Source organism: Lagopus muta, chromosome 6, assembly GCF_023343835.1.
Source record: "Lagopus muta isolate bLagMut1 chromosome 6, bLagMut1 primary, whole genome shotgun sequence".
NCBI classification, from domain to species: domain Eukaryota; kingdom Metazoa; phylum Chordata; class Aves; order Galliformes; family Phasianidae; genus Lagopus; species Lagopus muta.
In genome coordinates this window covers 53,708,435-53,725,273 of record NC_064438.1, presented here as the reverse complement: position 1 = coordinate 53,725,273, position 16,839 = coordinate 53,708,435, and the positions used below count along the sequence as shown (strand labels likewise).

The window sequence follows — 16,839 nt, the reverse complement described above, 5'->3', positions numbered from 1 at the left end:
TCTGGAAGTGCAGCTTTTTCCCATTCACTGTAACTGCTCCTAGCTTACTTGAAAGCAATAGAGGCAGAACCTGGCTCTTCGTGTTTCTAAAGCAAGGCTTGGCATCACGTTCGTTGGAAGGAGAAAGGTTTTCTTCTGCAAGTGTTTGCAGAACACATTCAAGGCCAAATCACAATGTTATTTTCATCTGTGTTCCTGCCTGTGTCATTACCTGTGTCACTCCACACAGAGTGCTCTCCTTGATGTCTTGGAATAAAGTGCTCTGTGTTCAAAACAGAGGTTTTGATGGCACAGAGGAGGAACCTGTTGTGATTTGCACAAAATGAGACCGTTTTGTTCTCATTTATAAACTTTCCTTTAGACCATAAAGTAAATGTTAAAGACCAGATGAATTAAAACTAACAAAAGTAGACAAGGAAGTTAGGGAATGCATCTCCTAAGCTCTCAGGGATGAGCAATGGGGTCGTGGTGGTACTTTTACCTCTGTAAAACTCCTTTTCTCACCAGCACCATCCCCTTAGCCGTGCTGGCTTCTGCCTTTTCCTCTTCCTCCTAAGTGAAAGGATGTTGCTGATACCTGTTCCTGCCTATCCTGTGCTGTCATTTGTCCAGTCTGTTTTCATGTAAGCTTGGGGGCCACAAAGTAGCACCAAGGCACTAGAACACCCAAGGCAGTCCTTTGATTGCATTTTGTGGTTAACCTCTTCAAGAAAAAGAAGCTGGTTTCTCTGTTCAGGATGTGGAGAGTGAGGAACAGCCATGTCTGCACCATCAAAGCTGATACGTACCAGATTTATTGCTAGTCCTGTGCTGCAGTGCTCCTAAGAGAAGCTGCCTCTGCCATGCAGTGGCACAGACAAAAAAAAAAATAATAGTAAGAGAGAAATGTTTTGGGAGAGAGAGGGCAAGGAATTCATTCTAATCCCTCTGAAATTGTTTTCTTACTGAAAATTGTTAGATCTGGATGGACTAAGCCAACTGAGTTACCAAGACAACCTGTCCTGTCATGGAAATGACCATATATCTGTTGATTCAAGAACAACGGAGTGCATGAGTGCTGGGAAGCATTCAGGGCCTAGGATGGAGTTCAGCCAGCAAGCTGCAGAAGGATGTTTGGAATTGGAGGCAGCATTTAACAACCAGGGATTTGAAGGAAATGATGCTACTGACAGCTCATCAGCTTGGAGCCCTGAGGTACAGTGAGCTGTCATTTATTACATATGATGTAAGATTTTGAATGGTACTGGTGGTTTCTATAATTTGGACAGCAGCTGGAAAGCTGGAGGCAACTGGTGGGGTGTCTGGGACTTGCTAAAGTGACCATCATTGTGGTCCCCATTGAAAATGGGCATCTTTCCAAGGTAAGAGGGGGCACAAGGGTAGAGAGCTCTTTGGCTTTCCCTTAGTTCTACTCCTTTGTTTTGAAGCCTCAGGAAAACATTAGAATTTAAGACATTGCGAATGTCTGATGACTTAGCAACCTCCTTGGCTCTCACATTCTTCCTGCGTGATGTGTTTGATTTTCTTATTATTTTACCACAAGATTAAATTTCTGAAAAAATATCAGCCTGCATCAGGCTTACTGAAAGAACAGCACAAAGGTCACGTCTTCTTCCCGAGTTAAAGGAGACTGCTCTTCAGCTGTGGAAATTAATGCTTCCACACTTGGAGCAACAGGGCTTTAAGTAAAGGGTTCCTTTCCTCAGAGCATGCAACTGGTTAAAGAGATGGAGAGCCACTCCTCAGCTCCCAAGCTCCAGCTTTAAAGGACATTTTGAATAGCATTTTGGTTTGCTGCACAACTAGTCCCACAGAGTACTATACCACACACAGGAACTCTGAGCAGTGGCAGCTTTGACCTCTCTTCGCTGTGTGCCTGACATGCTGTGTTTGTCTGCTCATCTGAGGCTCATTTCTCCTTTGCATTTGACAAATATTCCCTTGGTACATGTCTGCTGCAGTGTCTCAAATGTCCTCCACTTGAATTTCTTTGGAATACATCTCTTGATTTACTCCTGGTATGTAGATTTTAAAAATGCAAACAGTGATTATAGCATCAGGGGGCACATATCCCCAAGTCCCAGTTTATCTTCTGTGAGCAGCTTCTCATCCAAAGGTATTGTGTGGATTAATGAAAGACTTTTTATTGCAGGAACTAAATGTTCTGACATGCCAGAAATGTTCAAGTGCTATTATGCTCCATTCAAAGCACCTCTCTTTAGAGACAAAAATGATAATTTTATGCCCCTACAGTGGAACCACAAGTACCATTTCAAGCCTCGTCCATAATTAGCTGCTCTCACAGGTTTCCCTAGCAGAAATGGACTTCTTTTACTTAGTGAAATGGATGTTGGCTCTGTCCTGAGTGACTGGGTTACACATACAGTATAACTGGGTTGGCATCACAACAACAGCAACAACAGTGCTGGGAGGAGGGAAAAAATAAATTCAGGTGAGGTTCTACACTCCTTGGATTCCAGTTTAACCATTTGTGTAGCCAGTACATTCACAAAACACTCCCGGCCCTAAGCAGAGTTCCAGAAGCCAGTGGCTGTTTTGTTAAGACTTCTGCAGAAAGAAGATTAAGCATCTGAAAGCTTTGTGGGCTGAAAACCCACAGTGAGTGCCAGATAGCACAGATCTCTCTGAAGGCATCAGCCCAAGTGCCACAGTCTGGCATTTCTCTTTTCCTCCCTTCCTCCAATGTAAGCAGTTTTCTTTGCAGTGGATATGGCCTCAGCTATTTTAATAGATTCAAGATTTCATAGAATCATAGAGTATCCTGAGTTGGAAGGGACCCATAAGGGCCATCAAGTCCAACTCCTGGCTCCATGCAGCAGGACCACCTCAAATCTAAACCCTGTGTCTGAGTGTGTTGCCCAGATGCTTCTCGAGCTCCAGCAGCTGGAGGCCATGTTCGTTGCCCTGGGAAGCCTGTGCCATGCCCAGTCACCTTCTGGTATGCAATCTGAACCCCCTTGATATCCAGATCCTTTTTAACCATGTTGTGTAAGACTGAATACCTGACCTACAGTCTGCTTTTCAGGCAGCCAGAAGATGAGACACTCAGCCGGGTTGGGGCAGGAAAGTATCTCTTGGCTTTTTCTACCTGTGGGCTTAAGATGATGCATGGGTATTCGCATCTTCTGCTCAGCCATGTAGATGAAAGCATTTATGCTGCAAATATAGTTTTCTCTACACTTTGGTAGCAGTTCTCAATTGTGTCTTGATTCCATCTCCTTAACAGCAAATGCACAGATGAAAGTGAGGAGGGATGAACTTGCAAAGAGAAAAGCGAATCAAGTGCAGTTCCATTACATTTCTTTCTTAAATATTATTTCAACAAACAGACAGAAATAACTTTGACAGCTACATAGCAGCACTTATATCTGCATAACATCGCATTCTCTCCTGGCAACCTGGCCTGCCTTGTGTTTTTGCCTTTGAAACCTGCTGCTCATACGGAAAGGCATGTTTACAGGCAAGCAAGTCATTCTGTGTACTGACCAAGAGGTGAGACTTCTCTCTTTGGCATTACTATTGCAAGATGTATGACAGCAGATCTCCATCATTGTACAGAAATGGACTTCTGAATCCAGATCTGTGAATCTCTCAAACATCGATACAATTGTGAGAAGCTGGAGCTCTGAACATCATGGCAGATGAATCTGAACACTTGAAAAGTAGACTAACAGGAAGTAGATGTCAGTTTTGAGATTTGTTTGAGGTCTTGTTTGAGACAGCCTACCCTAGAAACTTCTCAAGGGAATTACATCAGAAGTCTTATGGCCCATCAGCTGTACTCTAAACAATAAGATTCCCATGTTGAGAAGAAGCGTTACTTGAAATGCAAAGGAAGATAAATGTTTGAGGAGGAGGGTGACTCAGACTGCTAGTGACAGGCCTTAATTCACCTTCAGGCTATTAACTGGAAATCTTTCCCTAGTACAGTGTATACTCATGTTTAAATACAAATCATTGATCACTATAGCAACCCCTTTATCACTTGAAGCACATTCTAGCTCTGAGATAACGAGCACTTTTGAACAGAAAGGCGCACGCCCACTCATCAAAAGGTAAGGTGAGCATCTGTGTTTTTTATTTTCTTCTATCAAGATGACTCTTGCTTTAAAAGTAGATAAAAGATTGCGCGTGAATTGGTCTGCACACTTTTGTTTTCTGTTTTGAATTTTTAATCTGAACATTTTAGTATCCATACTGGACAGAAGGTACAGATGCATCTCTTGGGAGACTTAAAAAATGAATAAAGGATCAATATGTATTTAATCAGACAGTTTCTCTTGATTATGATTGCTTTAGCTGTGGGAAAAATATTGAGAGATAGAGTAGCATGTAGAAATGGAATTTCCATTCTGCAACAAATTTGGATATTTTGATTTCCCTTTCCATTGAAGTGAACACAATGCTTAAAGGTTTGATTATCCTACAGAACAAAATGCCCTAGAAGTTATCAGGTTTGATTGAATTTTTTTTTATTTCAGTAATGTAAAATGAATAAATAAGTCCATGTACATACAAGTAATAGGTTGCAACATTTTTAACCAAATGAAACCAAAAGTTTTATTAATGCCTCAAAATAAGTGTGAATGAAATGAAGTAAGAAACCCCAACTTTTAGACTAGTTTTTCCCCTGTGTACAATTTTTTGCTAAATTAGCAGTCTTTTGCTAAACATTTAAATATTGATGAAACTCTTATGTTTCAACAAGTGCTGTTGCTTACTAGGTTGTATGGGGAATATTACACAGAATCAGGCAATTAACTAGCATTGGCCTCTGAGGAAGAAGTGGGGTCCTTATTTTCCAGAGAAACTGCCTACGTTGCAAGCACAAGTGAGGTCATCAACATTTTTTAAATAGAGTTGGGATCACAGAGGCAGTTGAACTCCAGTGAAGGTTTTTTTTCTTCCTTCTCTTTGCAGGAGGCTGATGAGGTGAACAATGAACCAGCTCATCACAGTGCTCATCAGCCCGTTTGTAAATGCGGTGATCTTGATGTCATTTTCAGTTATAAAGCCTCAAGTCAAAAGCTCGTAGTTACTGTCCTGGAGGCCAGGGACATCCCAGACAAAGACCGCAGTGGTGTGAACACTTGGCAAGTGCACACAGTATTGATGCCTAGCAAGAAACAGAGGGGTAAGACAAGTGTTCAGCGAGGACCCATCCCCGTGTTCAAGGATAATATCACCTTCAGTAAGCTGGAGCCACATGAGTTAGGTGGCCATGCTGTCCGTTTCCGCCTCTATGCTGTGCACAAGGTGATTGGAGAGAAGATGATGGGAGAGCAGTTGTTCTACCTGAGCAACATCAGCCAGGAAGGGGAAGTGAAGGTGACGTTGGTCTTGGAGCCAAGGAGTAATTTGACCGTAAGTTTGAGGAAGGAAATCTGGAGTCCATAAAATTGTTCTTTTGGTGAATGGGGATTGGCTGTACTTAATATCTTTAATTCAGGACTGACAGAATGCAAATAGTGGATCTGTCCTGCAATCACTACCACAGTTAGCATTAAGGGAGAGAAGGCAGCGTGTCCTTCCTACACAGAGGTGCACATTATTAATAGGCTACACAGAACCTGTAGCTTGAGTCCTGGAATCTCCAAGACTAATTGACTTAATTTCGACAAGAACAGTAGTTCTTGTGCACCATTATGCTGATGGAGCTGTATTACTGCCAATTTGAAGGCTACCTCATTTGGTATTAACTCCAAGCTTGTTGATCTTTGCACTGAGCAGTTTCCATGTTACCAGAAATACTTACTGATGTTCCTTTGCATGGCAGACTGGAGAGGTAGGTCATGGGAGGAAGAAATGGCTGTGCTGCTTCATAGCCTTCCATGCACATCACAGTTGTATGGCTACGCCGATCAACTTGTGCAGAGGAGCTCTGACATGATTCACTGTCTACAAGAAGCTCAGTAAGAGGTGCTGCACAGAAAATGAATGAAAGATGATACACTGGGTGAGAAGGGGATAGAGTGTACATTGTGGTTCAAGGAAGGAAATTTAGAAAATATAGTACGTGACCACAAGTAATGCAAACTGTGCAAGGTGCATTTCATCCAAAAGCCATTTTTAAGGAGATTTACTGTGCTTTTAATGCATTGTAATGTATGCTTATCTCGGAGGCTTTGATTTGCACTAGTAATAACATGTTGCACAGAGTTCCTCATCTTTTAAAGAGAAGGTTCAGAGATATGTTTGTGTAAAAGTGATGCTTTCATTCTTTCTGTGCCGTATCGTAATTCATTCTTAGTCACTGCCATTTCATAAGCGTGATCTTACTAAACAAGGCCACAAAATATAAACCAAAGGGAGGGTGGTGGTAAACATTCTGATGAGACTTTCAGTGCTCTTTCCCTGCAGAGTGCAGACTCTCAGCTTAGTCTGTCAGCAATCTCTCACAGTGATAGCGCTTCTTCAACACAGTCCCTGTCGCATGGAGGGGTGCCAGAGCTGCTCGTGGGCTTGTCATACAATGCAACTACGGGGCGGCTGTCAGTGGAGATGATCAAAGGCAGTCATTTCCGAAACCTCGCAATTAATAGGCCACCTGGTAAGTACTTGCACTGCTATTAAATAACACCACGGAGTCAAAATTTGCTTTTTATTTTCTTCCCCTGGATATTCAATTATGTCATTTCCTTACAGAGAGTATCTGATTGAAAATTAAAAGCATTATTTCAAATGTGTGTGCTGGTAAACTTTGCAGTGTAAGTGGATGCAATCATATGAAGACGCAGCTGACAGAACAGTAATATCATAGTGCCTCTTTTATTGCATAGACCTTTACAACATCTGATTATGGCAGAATTGCTGTGACACCCAAAGCACAGGGTAATTCTTAGCAAATTCATACAAAGAAAGGAGCACTTTTCAAGTGATTGTATGTTGCCATGTGACATGCATGTCAGTACAGAAAGGACACTGAGGTGCTGGAGCAGGTCCAAGGAAGGGCAACAAGGCCTGTGACAAACTTGGAGAAGATGCCACATGAGGAGAGACTGAAGGAACTGGGGCTGTTTAGTCTGGGGAAAAGGAGGCTAAGAGGAGACCTTATTGCTCTCTTCAAATACTTGAAAGGTGATTGCAGCGAGAGTGGAGTTGGTCTCTTCTCACTGGTGACAGGACAAGGGGAAATGGCCTCAAGTTGTGACAGTATGAGTTTAGGCTGGATATTAGGAAAAACTTCTTTACAGAAAGGGTAGTTAAGCACTGGAATAGGCTCCCCAGGGAGGAGGTTGAGTCACCATCCCTGGATGTGTTTAAAAATGATCTGGATGTGGTGCTCAGGGACGTGATTTAGTGGGAGGTTGTTAGAGTTAGGGTAGTATGGTTAGGTTGTTGTTGGACTTGATGATCATGAAGGTCTTTTCCAACCTGAGCAATTCTGTGATTCTCTAATGGTTCTATGCAGAGGCCCTGTTTGGTGCTGTTAGATGGCCCTTTCCAAGGGCTGTACTTTCAGTCTCCTTGCTGTGGGCTGGGCTCTGAGTGACCTGGCTCTTTTGGCCCTTTGGGGATCTTGCCATTCTGAATTCTTCGTAGCCACACAAAAAAGTCTCTTGTAGAAAGAAAAAACAAAGTTTTTCTCCTGTATCTCATCAGTTGAGCTCCCTTCCTCCATAACTCAAAGGAAAAAGTGAAAATTGCATTACAGTAGATTTGGTTAGTGCTGGAGCTGTAGTTAGTACTTTACAAAGTTAGTGGATGGATGGTGCTAATGTCTGTGATACAGATGGGGTCATGCAAACACAGTGGTTTTAGTTTGTGCCTCTCACTCAGGGTTTGAATGGCAGCTCTGTGTTCATCTCATATTGTTCTATTGCCTGCTGGCTGAAACCAGCAGAGAATGGCAATTTGGAGTAGCATTTTTTATTTGCTGCTGTGTTTGTTTTTTGGGATCTAGTTGTGTGTGTGTCAGAGGTAACAACCTTTGACAGCTTCTGGCACTCACTGCATTCGATGTAGTATCTTCATCTTGCAGAATGCTTAGATTGCTTTTGCAAGATGCTGTGCTGATTGTCCCAGAGCTAGCAAATATTTGTGTAATACTTCAGTATGCAGACATGAAAGCTTAAGTTTTGACTGAACTGTATCAGTACTTCAGTATATTCCATAAGTAATCTGACCATGTGGAACTGTGAACAGTGAAACACTTGGCCTCAGTCTGTGCAACCCCAGTTAGTTTCATTAGCTGTGACAACATGGTAGATCTCCATGGGATTTACTTGAAGGAATGGTACAGTTTGCATTTGTGTTTTAATAAAAGTTTCAAGTCAGAGTGGTTCTAGCCAGTTTAAAGGAAAGGTAGGCTAATTCTACTTTTATTCTTAAATAAAAGTAGTCCCAGTATAGGTCCAAGTTAATTTGCTGTGGTTTTTCTGCTGTATTTTCACACATCTGCCTATGGTCCTCGTCCTTGGACGTGTTCAAGGCCAGGTTGGATGGGGTCCTGGGCAACCTGATCTAAATGTGTATGTTTGGTGGCCCTGCTAGACAGGGGGGTTGGAACTACATAATCCTTGAGGTCCCTTTCAACCCGGGTGATTCTGTGATTCTGTGATTCTGTGGTCCTGGAGGTTTGTCACATAACTGCCTGAAGGGCAGGATTATGCAGCACTTCTGTTTCTATATCAGGCCCCGCAAAAGTCTTGTATCTAGCTGAGTCAAGAAGCTGTACTGCCCCACACTTTCCCAGCAAATGAAATGCTTGCACTGCAAAGAACTTGAATAATTGGTGTCCAGTTTTCTACCTGCAATATAATGATCAAATGACTGGCATTTGTTGGTATTATTCTGAAGAATGTCTTTCCTTATGGGATAACATTGCATGTTGCAGCAAGTTGAGCAACCCTTTAATTCATTGTCTGGTGCTGGGGAATTGTGTCTGTTCTGGGCCTCTTGGATGGGGTTTGGCAGATTAACCATGTGCATGTAAGTTTGCTATCAGCATGGGTTACCTGCCCTGGTGAGATGTTCCATTCAGCTTTTCAGCTGATGGGCACACAGAAAAGCAGTAGGCTGGTTGACAGCATCTTTAAAGCTGATAAGCATTATGTGTATTTCTTGATAAGAAGAGAACAGGTCCAGTGTGTGAGGAAAGAAGGCAATCTTTGCAGGAGTTTCTGTTTTAAATTCAGTCTGAATTTTCTGCTTTCTCTGTCTGTGGGGCTTCAGATAAGCCTTGTTAAATCAGTCTGATAAACTAGCCAAAGTCCTCTGTCAGCCACCCAAACTAATATTCCTGACAGTGGAAAAATAACAATTTTTTCCTATCTTTGATATTAAGGCCATCTTGAGTTTGCCCTTTGCATCCGTTCTATACACAGATCAACTACAGCATTATCAAGCCTGCAGTGTCTCTGTGTTAGGTCTGCTATTAGGTGAAATTCATCAGTTATTACAGAGAGGTTCTGAATCTATCACTATCTGCTCTTACTCAGTGTATTTTTCTGCATTCTGCATTGCACTTCTGCGCCTGCAAAGTGCCCAGCAGCATGATGAATGCGAAGAGGAAGACCCAGTGAAGCAGAAATGGAAAAAAAGCTTAAAAGAAGGAAGAAAGCCAGCACTTGTCTCACATGCTGGAGTAGCATTTCACTGATAACTCGTGCAGACACTGCAGAGGAGTGCTGTGAGGTCTGATTGTCTGTGTCTGAAACATGCTGCCTGAGTGAGATGCTCAATAGATAGCCCTTGTGTTTTCTCGTATGCATCATATCTAGAGAATGATTTTCTTCTTCAAAGTATCATGGGGTTTTCAGACGTAACAGTGATTCAAGGCATTTAAATACCAAGCTCAAGCTGCTACGGTTGACAGTTATTTATTGTAAGACTGAGAGAGTCTGTGGGCAGAATCCATCTCCATTTCCACCCCTGCATGCACAGAGCCCATGCAGTACCCTTGTGTGGTCCACTTGTAGCCCAGTGCATTTAGCATTGTCTGCTGCTTACTGCTGCAGCTAATGACAGGAGCATCTTACATTATTGCAAATTCTCCAGTTGTGCTCTTTTCCCACCTTGACCCTTTTCTCTGCCACCTGGGGTCTTGCACAGGTGAGCTCAACATTTTCTGCAGTGTGTGTGCATGCTCCCTCGGCATCCTTGCACAGGGGTTTTACTGTGCAGAAGAGGGAGCTGGTGATTCAAGGCGTTAGAGACTGCAGAGGTGACAAGTAATTTCTGGAGGGTGAAAGGAGTGCTGGAGTTAGGAGATTGTGCATCTCTCTCCTTTTTTCCTTGGCACATCTTATGGGATGCAGAGGGTTGAACTAAGTCAGATATCAAAATCATGGGTGCTTACATGGGTAATAGCTGGGTTAGGGAACAGCTGGGCAGCTTACAGACACTTACATCTTCCAGGCAGTCTTCTTTTCAAATCACATATGTGAAATGTAAGGACAGCTTGGTCAAGGATAAAAATTCAGGCATGTTCTGGGAAACGTGTGGAGCTGCAGGTCTGAGTCCACAGTTCCTAACCATGTGAATACGTCCATTATCACTCTGAGCACTTAAAAGCACTCAGGAGAGTGGTAGCAGCATTGGACTATATGGTAGCAGCACTCCACTGTAAATTGGTAGCATCTGCCAAAAAGCCTCGTGCAGAAAAGCATCTAGAGATTTGTCAAATGTGAGCAGCCCAGGTATTTTAACACTCAGTGACATATGTATCGTTCACCTCATTCTCTTTGGTTCTTGTTCCAGCCATTCACCTGTTTTATCATTTCATAGAGATTTGCATTTTGGTCTTAGGAGACCAAACCCCAGCGTGTTCCTTTAAAGACTATTTATTATAAAGAAAGTAACAAGAGAAGTGTGCAGTGCTGGCAGACACATCTTTGAAAATCTGTAACTGGTTACAGATTGTTTGCATGTTACAGTAGTAATATGGGATTGTAGTGATCATAGGGGTCATTAGTCAGTGTATAAACACACAGTGGAGGGATGGTCTCTCCCCACATGGTGCTTAACCTTCATCAGCTGCTCTGGGTGCAGCTCTCTTTCCTCTAATCCAGCCTTTGCTTTTTCCTCTTTCACTTTTATGTTGGGGTTTATGTCTGTATGTAATGCGATTTGAGAAGGGCTATTGTAAAAAGATATTCCCTTGTCTAAGAATAGTCCTCCAAGCTTTTTGGCAACTGCAGAATTAATCACACATAATAATTACATTCATACATGATCATTATTATATCAGTAGCATATTAACCCCATTAAGCAAGTACAATAACACTTAACTCTGGGGAAGACAGGAGGGAGAAAGAACAAGCTATGAAATTTCTATTGGGAAGAGGAGAAATTCTTGAAGTGAAAATCTATGTGTGCCTGAGTTCCAGATAACAACACCAAGGAATACAGAAGATGCTCTGGTAGGAGAATTAGAGTCCTTAGGTGGTATTTCTTGGTCAGGTACCAGAGAACTTGAAAGATATTAGTGTTTTTTTTTTTTTAATCAACTTATTTGTGAAGAAAGTTATTATCCCAGAGGACTAAGGCAGGTTAATTTCTTTAATTGATGTGACTAAAACCAGGAAACTGAATTTAAAAAATAACCAATGTGTCTGGCACTGAAGAGGGAGCTTGCCTGAGCTCCTAAAGCTTTGTAATTCATGCTCCTATCTCATCACCAATAAGAGGGGGATTTGTACCAGGGTTAGCTGGGGTGCTCTCAGTCCAGAGGGTCCAGTAGAGTTGTTCGGGCAACTATTCAGTGCTGGGTACTTGCCAGTTGGTCAGAGTAAGCTTGTACAAAACCACTTCTGCATCTTCTCATTGTCTGTCCTTGAGTATGTCTTGAATCAGCTTAAGATACACTGAGAAAGCTTTGTTTGGAGCAGTGAAGATGAGGCCAGCTGTATGGAGTCCCAGAAGGATATCTCAATAATGAGCAGCTGGACACTGGTGTGGGAGATGAAGTGTGGATAAATGTAAGGTATGGTGTTGTGAAATTCAGACTTAACATGGGTGGACTCAGAGCTGCTTGGGAGTGAGATATTAGGCTTATAGGAAAATATTCTGAGGAAAAAAAAGTCAAATGTGTATTATATAGAAAAGAAAATGAAAAATCTGTATTTGATTGTAAATATCTGAGTGCCTGCATAATGAATACCATACACAATTCTGGCTCCCTCCATTCAAGTAGAATATTGGAAGGATTGGAGAGATGCAGTGATGAATGACAGAGATACTCAGGAGCATGGGAACAGCTTCCAGCAAGCTGCAACTGGATAACCTTGACTTCCAGTGGTGCTGCAACAAATGGGAGAAGGGAGAGTATTTGGTGGCAGTCTGTGAAATCCTAAGTGTTGCGAAAGTGAGCTGGCAACAAATATTCATTGTCTCTCCTGATTAAAAAAAATAAACAGTCTTAAAATGAAGTGAGGAGGTAGCAGGCTCTGAGGAGGAGAGTGCTCTTCACACCATGCATACTCACACTACCGTGTGCCTAACTGCAGAATACTGTGGGTACAACTCTCTTGGGTTCAGCAGGATAAATCCATGAAGAAAAATGGTCTGAGAACCAAAGCAATACAAAGATTACCTCTGACTAAGGAAGTTCTTGAGTCACAGATCACTGGAGTTTGGGAGAGTGTTTGGGGGAGGATCAGTTTATGCTGTTTCTGTGTAGACTTACTAAGGTAGGTGATATTGGGTGGTCTGACTTGGTACAGCTCTTCTATGTGAGGCACGTGAGACCTGGCACTGAAAATCAATGCATGTAGTAATGGACTTGTAAGGAGCAGTAGTGAGATTTTTGAGGTAGATGTTCCATAATAATTAAACATCCAGTGATGTCTTGCACATGCAGTTATCTGCTGTCACGTTGAATAGTTTCGTATTTCTAAAAGTCTCTGATGGTAATACATTGCTATATGTAAAGTGAAGATGTTTCTGAACCAGAGGGATACATTTGAAGCTGAGTGTATGGTGATGCCTTTCCTGCTCCCATAGCTGGGAACAAGAACAAAAATCTTTTCTTCCCCCTCCCAAAATAAGCAGAAGACAAAGCAATTGCTCCCACGGTAGAATTCTGTTAATTCCAAATTTCAGTTGGAGCTGAATGTTTAATGTAAATCAGCAGTAACTCCACAGAGCAGCATTTGCAGATCTGATGACAGGCTGTATAATAAAGCCGTGCCTGTGGGCACCATTGCTGGAGGTGAGAACAGCCAAACTTAAGCATCCTTACTGCATGCTGCAGCAGAACTACTGCTCCCATTGCTGAGAAGCTGGGCATTCATGATACACTCTAATTTAGAGTTCCCATTCTCTCCAAGGCAGCAGCAATGCATAAAGCATACTGTGCATTGTAAGAAGCGTTGAAAATGCCCTTCCTAGAGGTAGCATCCTGAACATCTGGAGAGGTGCCTGTGTTGCACTTCAGGTGCATAAGCACAGAAGCTGCATCTTCTCAGGGTCAGGGAGGTGGCTGCTGGCTCCACAGACAACATGTGTCCTAGCTTGGGGCTGGCTCTGTGAAACCCCTTTGCTGGACCATAAGGGTTGTGTCAGCACTTAGGATCACCCAGGTTCTGAGCTCAGAGGCTGTTTGGAAGCAGCTTTCCTTTCTGAGGGACCTTGCTTGCAGGGAGCCCTACCTCCCGCCCCTCTGCAGCCCTTCCCCTCGCACTAAACAAGCCATTTTTGCTGGCAATTCCCTTCCAGGGAACAGTGCTCTCCTTTCTGCTGCCTTTTACATGGAAGGTGTTGCTGGTTCCCCAGTGACTCACGCATTGCAAGGAAGGCTGCCAGATCCCAGCTTCATGCGGGAGAGCTGCCAGCCACGGCAGAGCAGACCTGAGTGGCAGAGACTCAGTGGGAATGGGGAAAGAAATCTGGCTCCTCAGCAACGTAGTAGGCAGATCTCAGTGCTTGTATAGTAAATAGAGTAGGCCACAAGCTGCCTCTGGCCTAATGTAGATGTTCACAGTGTCGGGCTGGGGAAAAAAAGCTGGAGTCTGACTCTCCTCCATGCTCTTTCCTGGTACAGCTGCAGTGATCCAGGCTCAGTGGTCTCTGCCCCAGGGTGACATCATGGGGAGGTAACGCCACGCACTAATGGAGAGAGCCTTCTGAACTGACAGGTCAGTTGGAGCTAGTGGAAATACCTGTGCAGCTTTCTCTACTCAGCACAGTATCATAGAATCAAAGACTATTCTGAGCTGGAAGGGAGATCGAGTCCAACCCCTTGCTCCACGGGGGGCCATGCAAAATCCTAACCCTGTGTCTGAGAGCATTGTCCAAATGCTTCTTGAACTCTGACAGCTTGAGGTTATGACTACATATTAGTCTGGATTGCAGCATGCTGGCATGGTTATACTGGTTTTGGAAATGAGTTGAATGAAAAGCTTGCCTGGAGTGAGGCTGGGAGAGTCCTTACTACTCTTCGTGGGGTGTACCCTGCAGTCCACAGTCTGAGAGGTCAGGAGGCTTTGGTTGTTTATTTTCTTTCTAAATATAAATTCAAGCAGGGAGTCAGACCCTTTCATACTGCAGTGTTTTTGTTCCTGGGTCAGTGTTATTAATAATGGTGGAGCTTAGGATAAGTGAAAGCAGAGCTTGCGCTGTGCTCCGTGCTCCAAAAGCAGGAGCATATAAATTATAGTTGATTATTCCCCTGAGTTGTCATTATCGGTTAGTTCCCTTGGAAGGATGATGACAGAAATGGGTCATTAGAAGAATCACAGATAAACTGATTGCCTTTGCAGATGAGCTCTCAAGAGGTGTTTTATGGTTGGGGCGCTGTTGACGGAGACAGAGCAGTCTGCATGAGAAGATGTTTGGCCAAACCTCTGGAGTAATACGCAGCGCCAGCCCAAAATGTGTCTGGCTTCTTGCAGTGCTCCTTAATTTAGTGCTTTTCACTCTGGTATTAAATGCAGAGGCACTGATATTTTGTGCACGTGATCACTGTTCACTCCACTCATCCTAGGGATGAAAGACGACTTGAAAGTAAAAATGATCCATAGCAAGAACTTCCTCAGGTGGATGTGGTGCTAAAATTGGTCTTGGCAAAATGCAGCTTTGTTCCTGCTTCTTCGCAGACTCCTGTTACAATCTCATCCACTCCCAGCTATTAAGAGGTCTGGCTCTTTCTGTCAGAGATAGGTGCCTAAAGAGAAAGCAAGCTCTTTGGTATTTTAAAGGAAGCCTGATCTCTCTTCTCCTTTTGTGCATGACAGAGCTGATGTGAAAGTAAATATACAGAAGACTGTAAAGTGCTGAGATACCGCAGTAATGAGGCTGTTACTGAATCTGAGCATGTAATTAGATGGAAAATGTTTGCCTTCATAATGAATAGATGCTCTCACACATACATTCCTCAACGAATTGGCAGATTCATGCTTGCTCTAGTTCCACTAATCTCACTATGTGTCCAGGAATGGATTTTTTTTTGTCAAAACCAACCTAGGGGGAAAGCTTTCTAGCTCAGAGGACCAAAGTGGATCACAAGGAGAACTAGAAAGTGTTTTCTAATGAGACACCTAAGAAGGTGCTGAAAGGAGCACAATGGAGTGAGGGCAAGCAAGCTACAATCTTAAAATGTAGTTAGTGAAGCAGAATATCAGCTCTGCTTCAGATGTACCAGCTCTGCAAAGTGAATTTCACATGCTAAATATATTATCCACACCTACTCCTTTATTTCTGTTCAGGCTAGCTCATTTCTTTCAGCTGGTAAAATATACCCAGTGGAATAAATCTGAGAAGAGTTAGCAGCCTACTGTTGTCTCTTGCAATGGCTTTGCTCTTGTGTTTACACAGGAATGAATAAAGCTCCTGGTATTAGCTCTGCACAGAGCTTTTTCTCCTTCCAGCTTACATGTTCTCACCTTATCCATATGATGTGTAGAAGAGCAGCATCAGTACTGCTCAGAGGGGATCTTTCTGAAGAATTATGTAGCAGAATTTGACATGTATGAAGCCTAATTTTCTGATTTTGATTTTGCTTGGTTTAAATCATCAGCTGTGCAGTGCTCAGTTGTCTTAAAACCAGTTATGTTATTCCCTGCTTGCAGAGGTTGAGGGCGTGGATCCTAGAATTCAGCCGCAAGGAACCAATGTATTCTTTACCTGGAAAATTAACTGGGACATTGTGGAACAGCATCCTGTGAGATTTAAGCTGTGGCACTTGCTTTTGTGTTGAAACGTACATTATCTCTAGTAGCCACACTGTCTGCTACACTGCTGCTGAACTATGCCATGTGTCTCTTTGGCAGAATTGGCTGTAACTTGGTTGAATCTATAGGGGTCTGCTGAAATGTTTGTGCCTGAAGTTAGGTGTGATGAATCCCACCTGGGCTGACAGTGCTGGCAGTAAGAAGGGAGGATGATAGAAAGGTTTACTGAGATTCCCTCACCCTCAGAAAAGCAATTCTCACAGTGTGGTGGGGAAGGGGGTGTAACACCAAGGATGTAAGTACAGAAAGATGGAGACATTGGGCAGGGAGCAAAGAGGGTCTCATCTCCATGCCTTCTAGTGTCCCAGCGCTCTCCTCTCTTTCATGCCAGCAGAAATGAGCCTCTTCAGCATTCTGCCTGCACACTGGATTGGTTTGGAAAATGTGCTGAAATTATGTAAGTGTGAGATTTCAATTTTTAAAGAAAATACATTTCGAAATTTAAACAGGGAATTGTCCTACTTACTGCTTGCTTGTGTTGAAAAAGAAGTCTGGCTGAATTTGTAGCTATTTGGAAATTCCCCCCTCACAAATGAGGGTGAATAGAATAGAGAGGAAAAAGAAAACAGCCCTCTACCCCCCATTTATCCTTAATAGTCAGTGCAAAGCAAAGTGACATCTCTACAAGTACTGCAAGACATTGCAT

General features: G+C 43.0%; 1 protein-coding gene across 8 annotated transcripts in view; it reads left to right on the top strand.

Annotated features, from left to right (window-relative positions):
* SYT16 (synaptotagmin 16) overlaps positions 1-16,839 on the top strand; it is a 125,297-nt gene that overhangs the window by 99,629 nt on the left and 8,829 nt on the right. For 7 of the 8 annotated variants that reach the window (XR_007377613.1, XM_048948094.1, XM_048948095.1 and 4 more), the window contains 3 exons: positions 959-1,194; positions 4,942-5,385; positions 6,382-6,571. Coding sequence is in view for 7 of the 8 variants with exons in the window: in XM_048948094.1 (XP_048804051.1) it covers positions 959-1,194; positions 4,942-5,385; positions 6,382-6,571 (870 nt within the window). In the remaining variant the exon portion in view is untranslated. The remainder of the gene's footprint in view (positions 1-958; positions 1,195-4,941; positions 5,386-6,381; positions 6,572-16,839) is intronic. The other variant, XM_048948098.1, reaches the window with a different exon arrangement.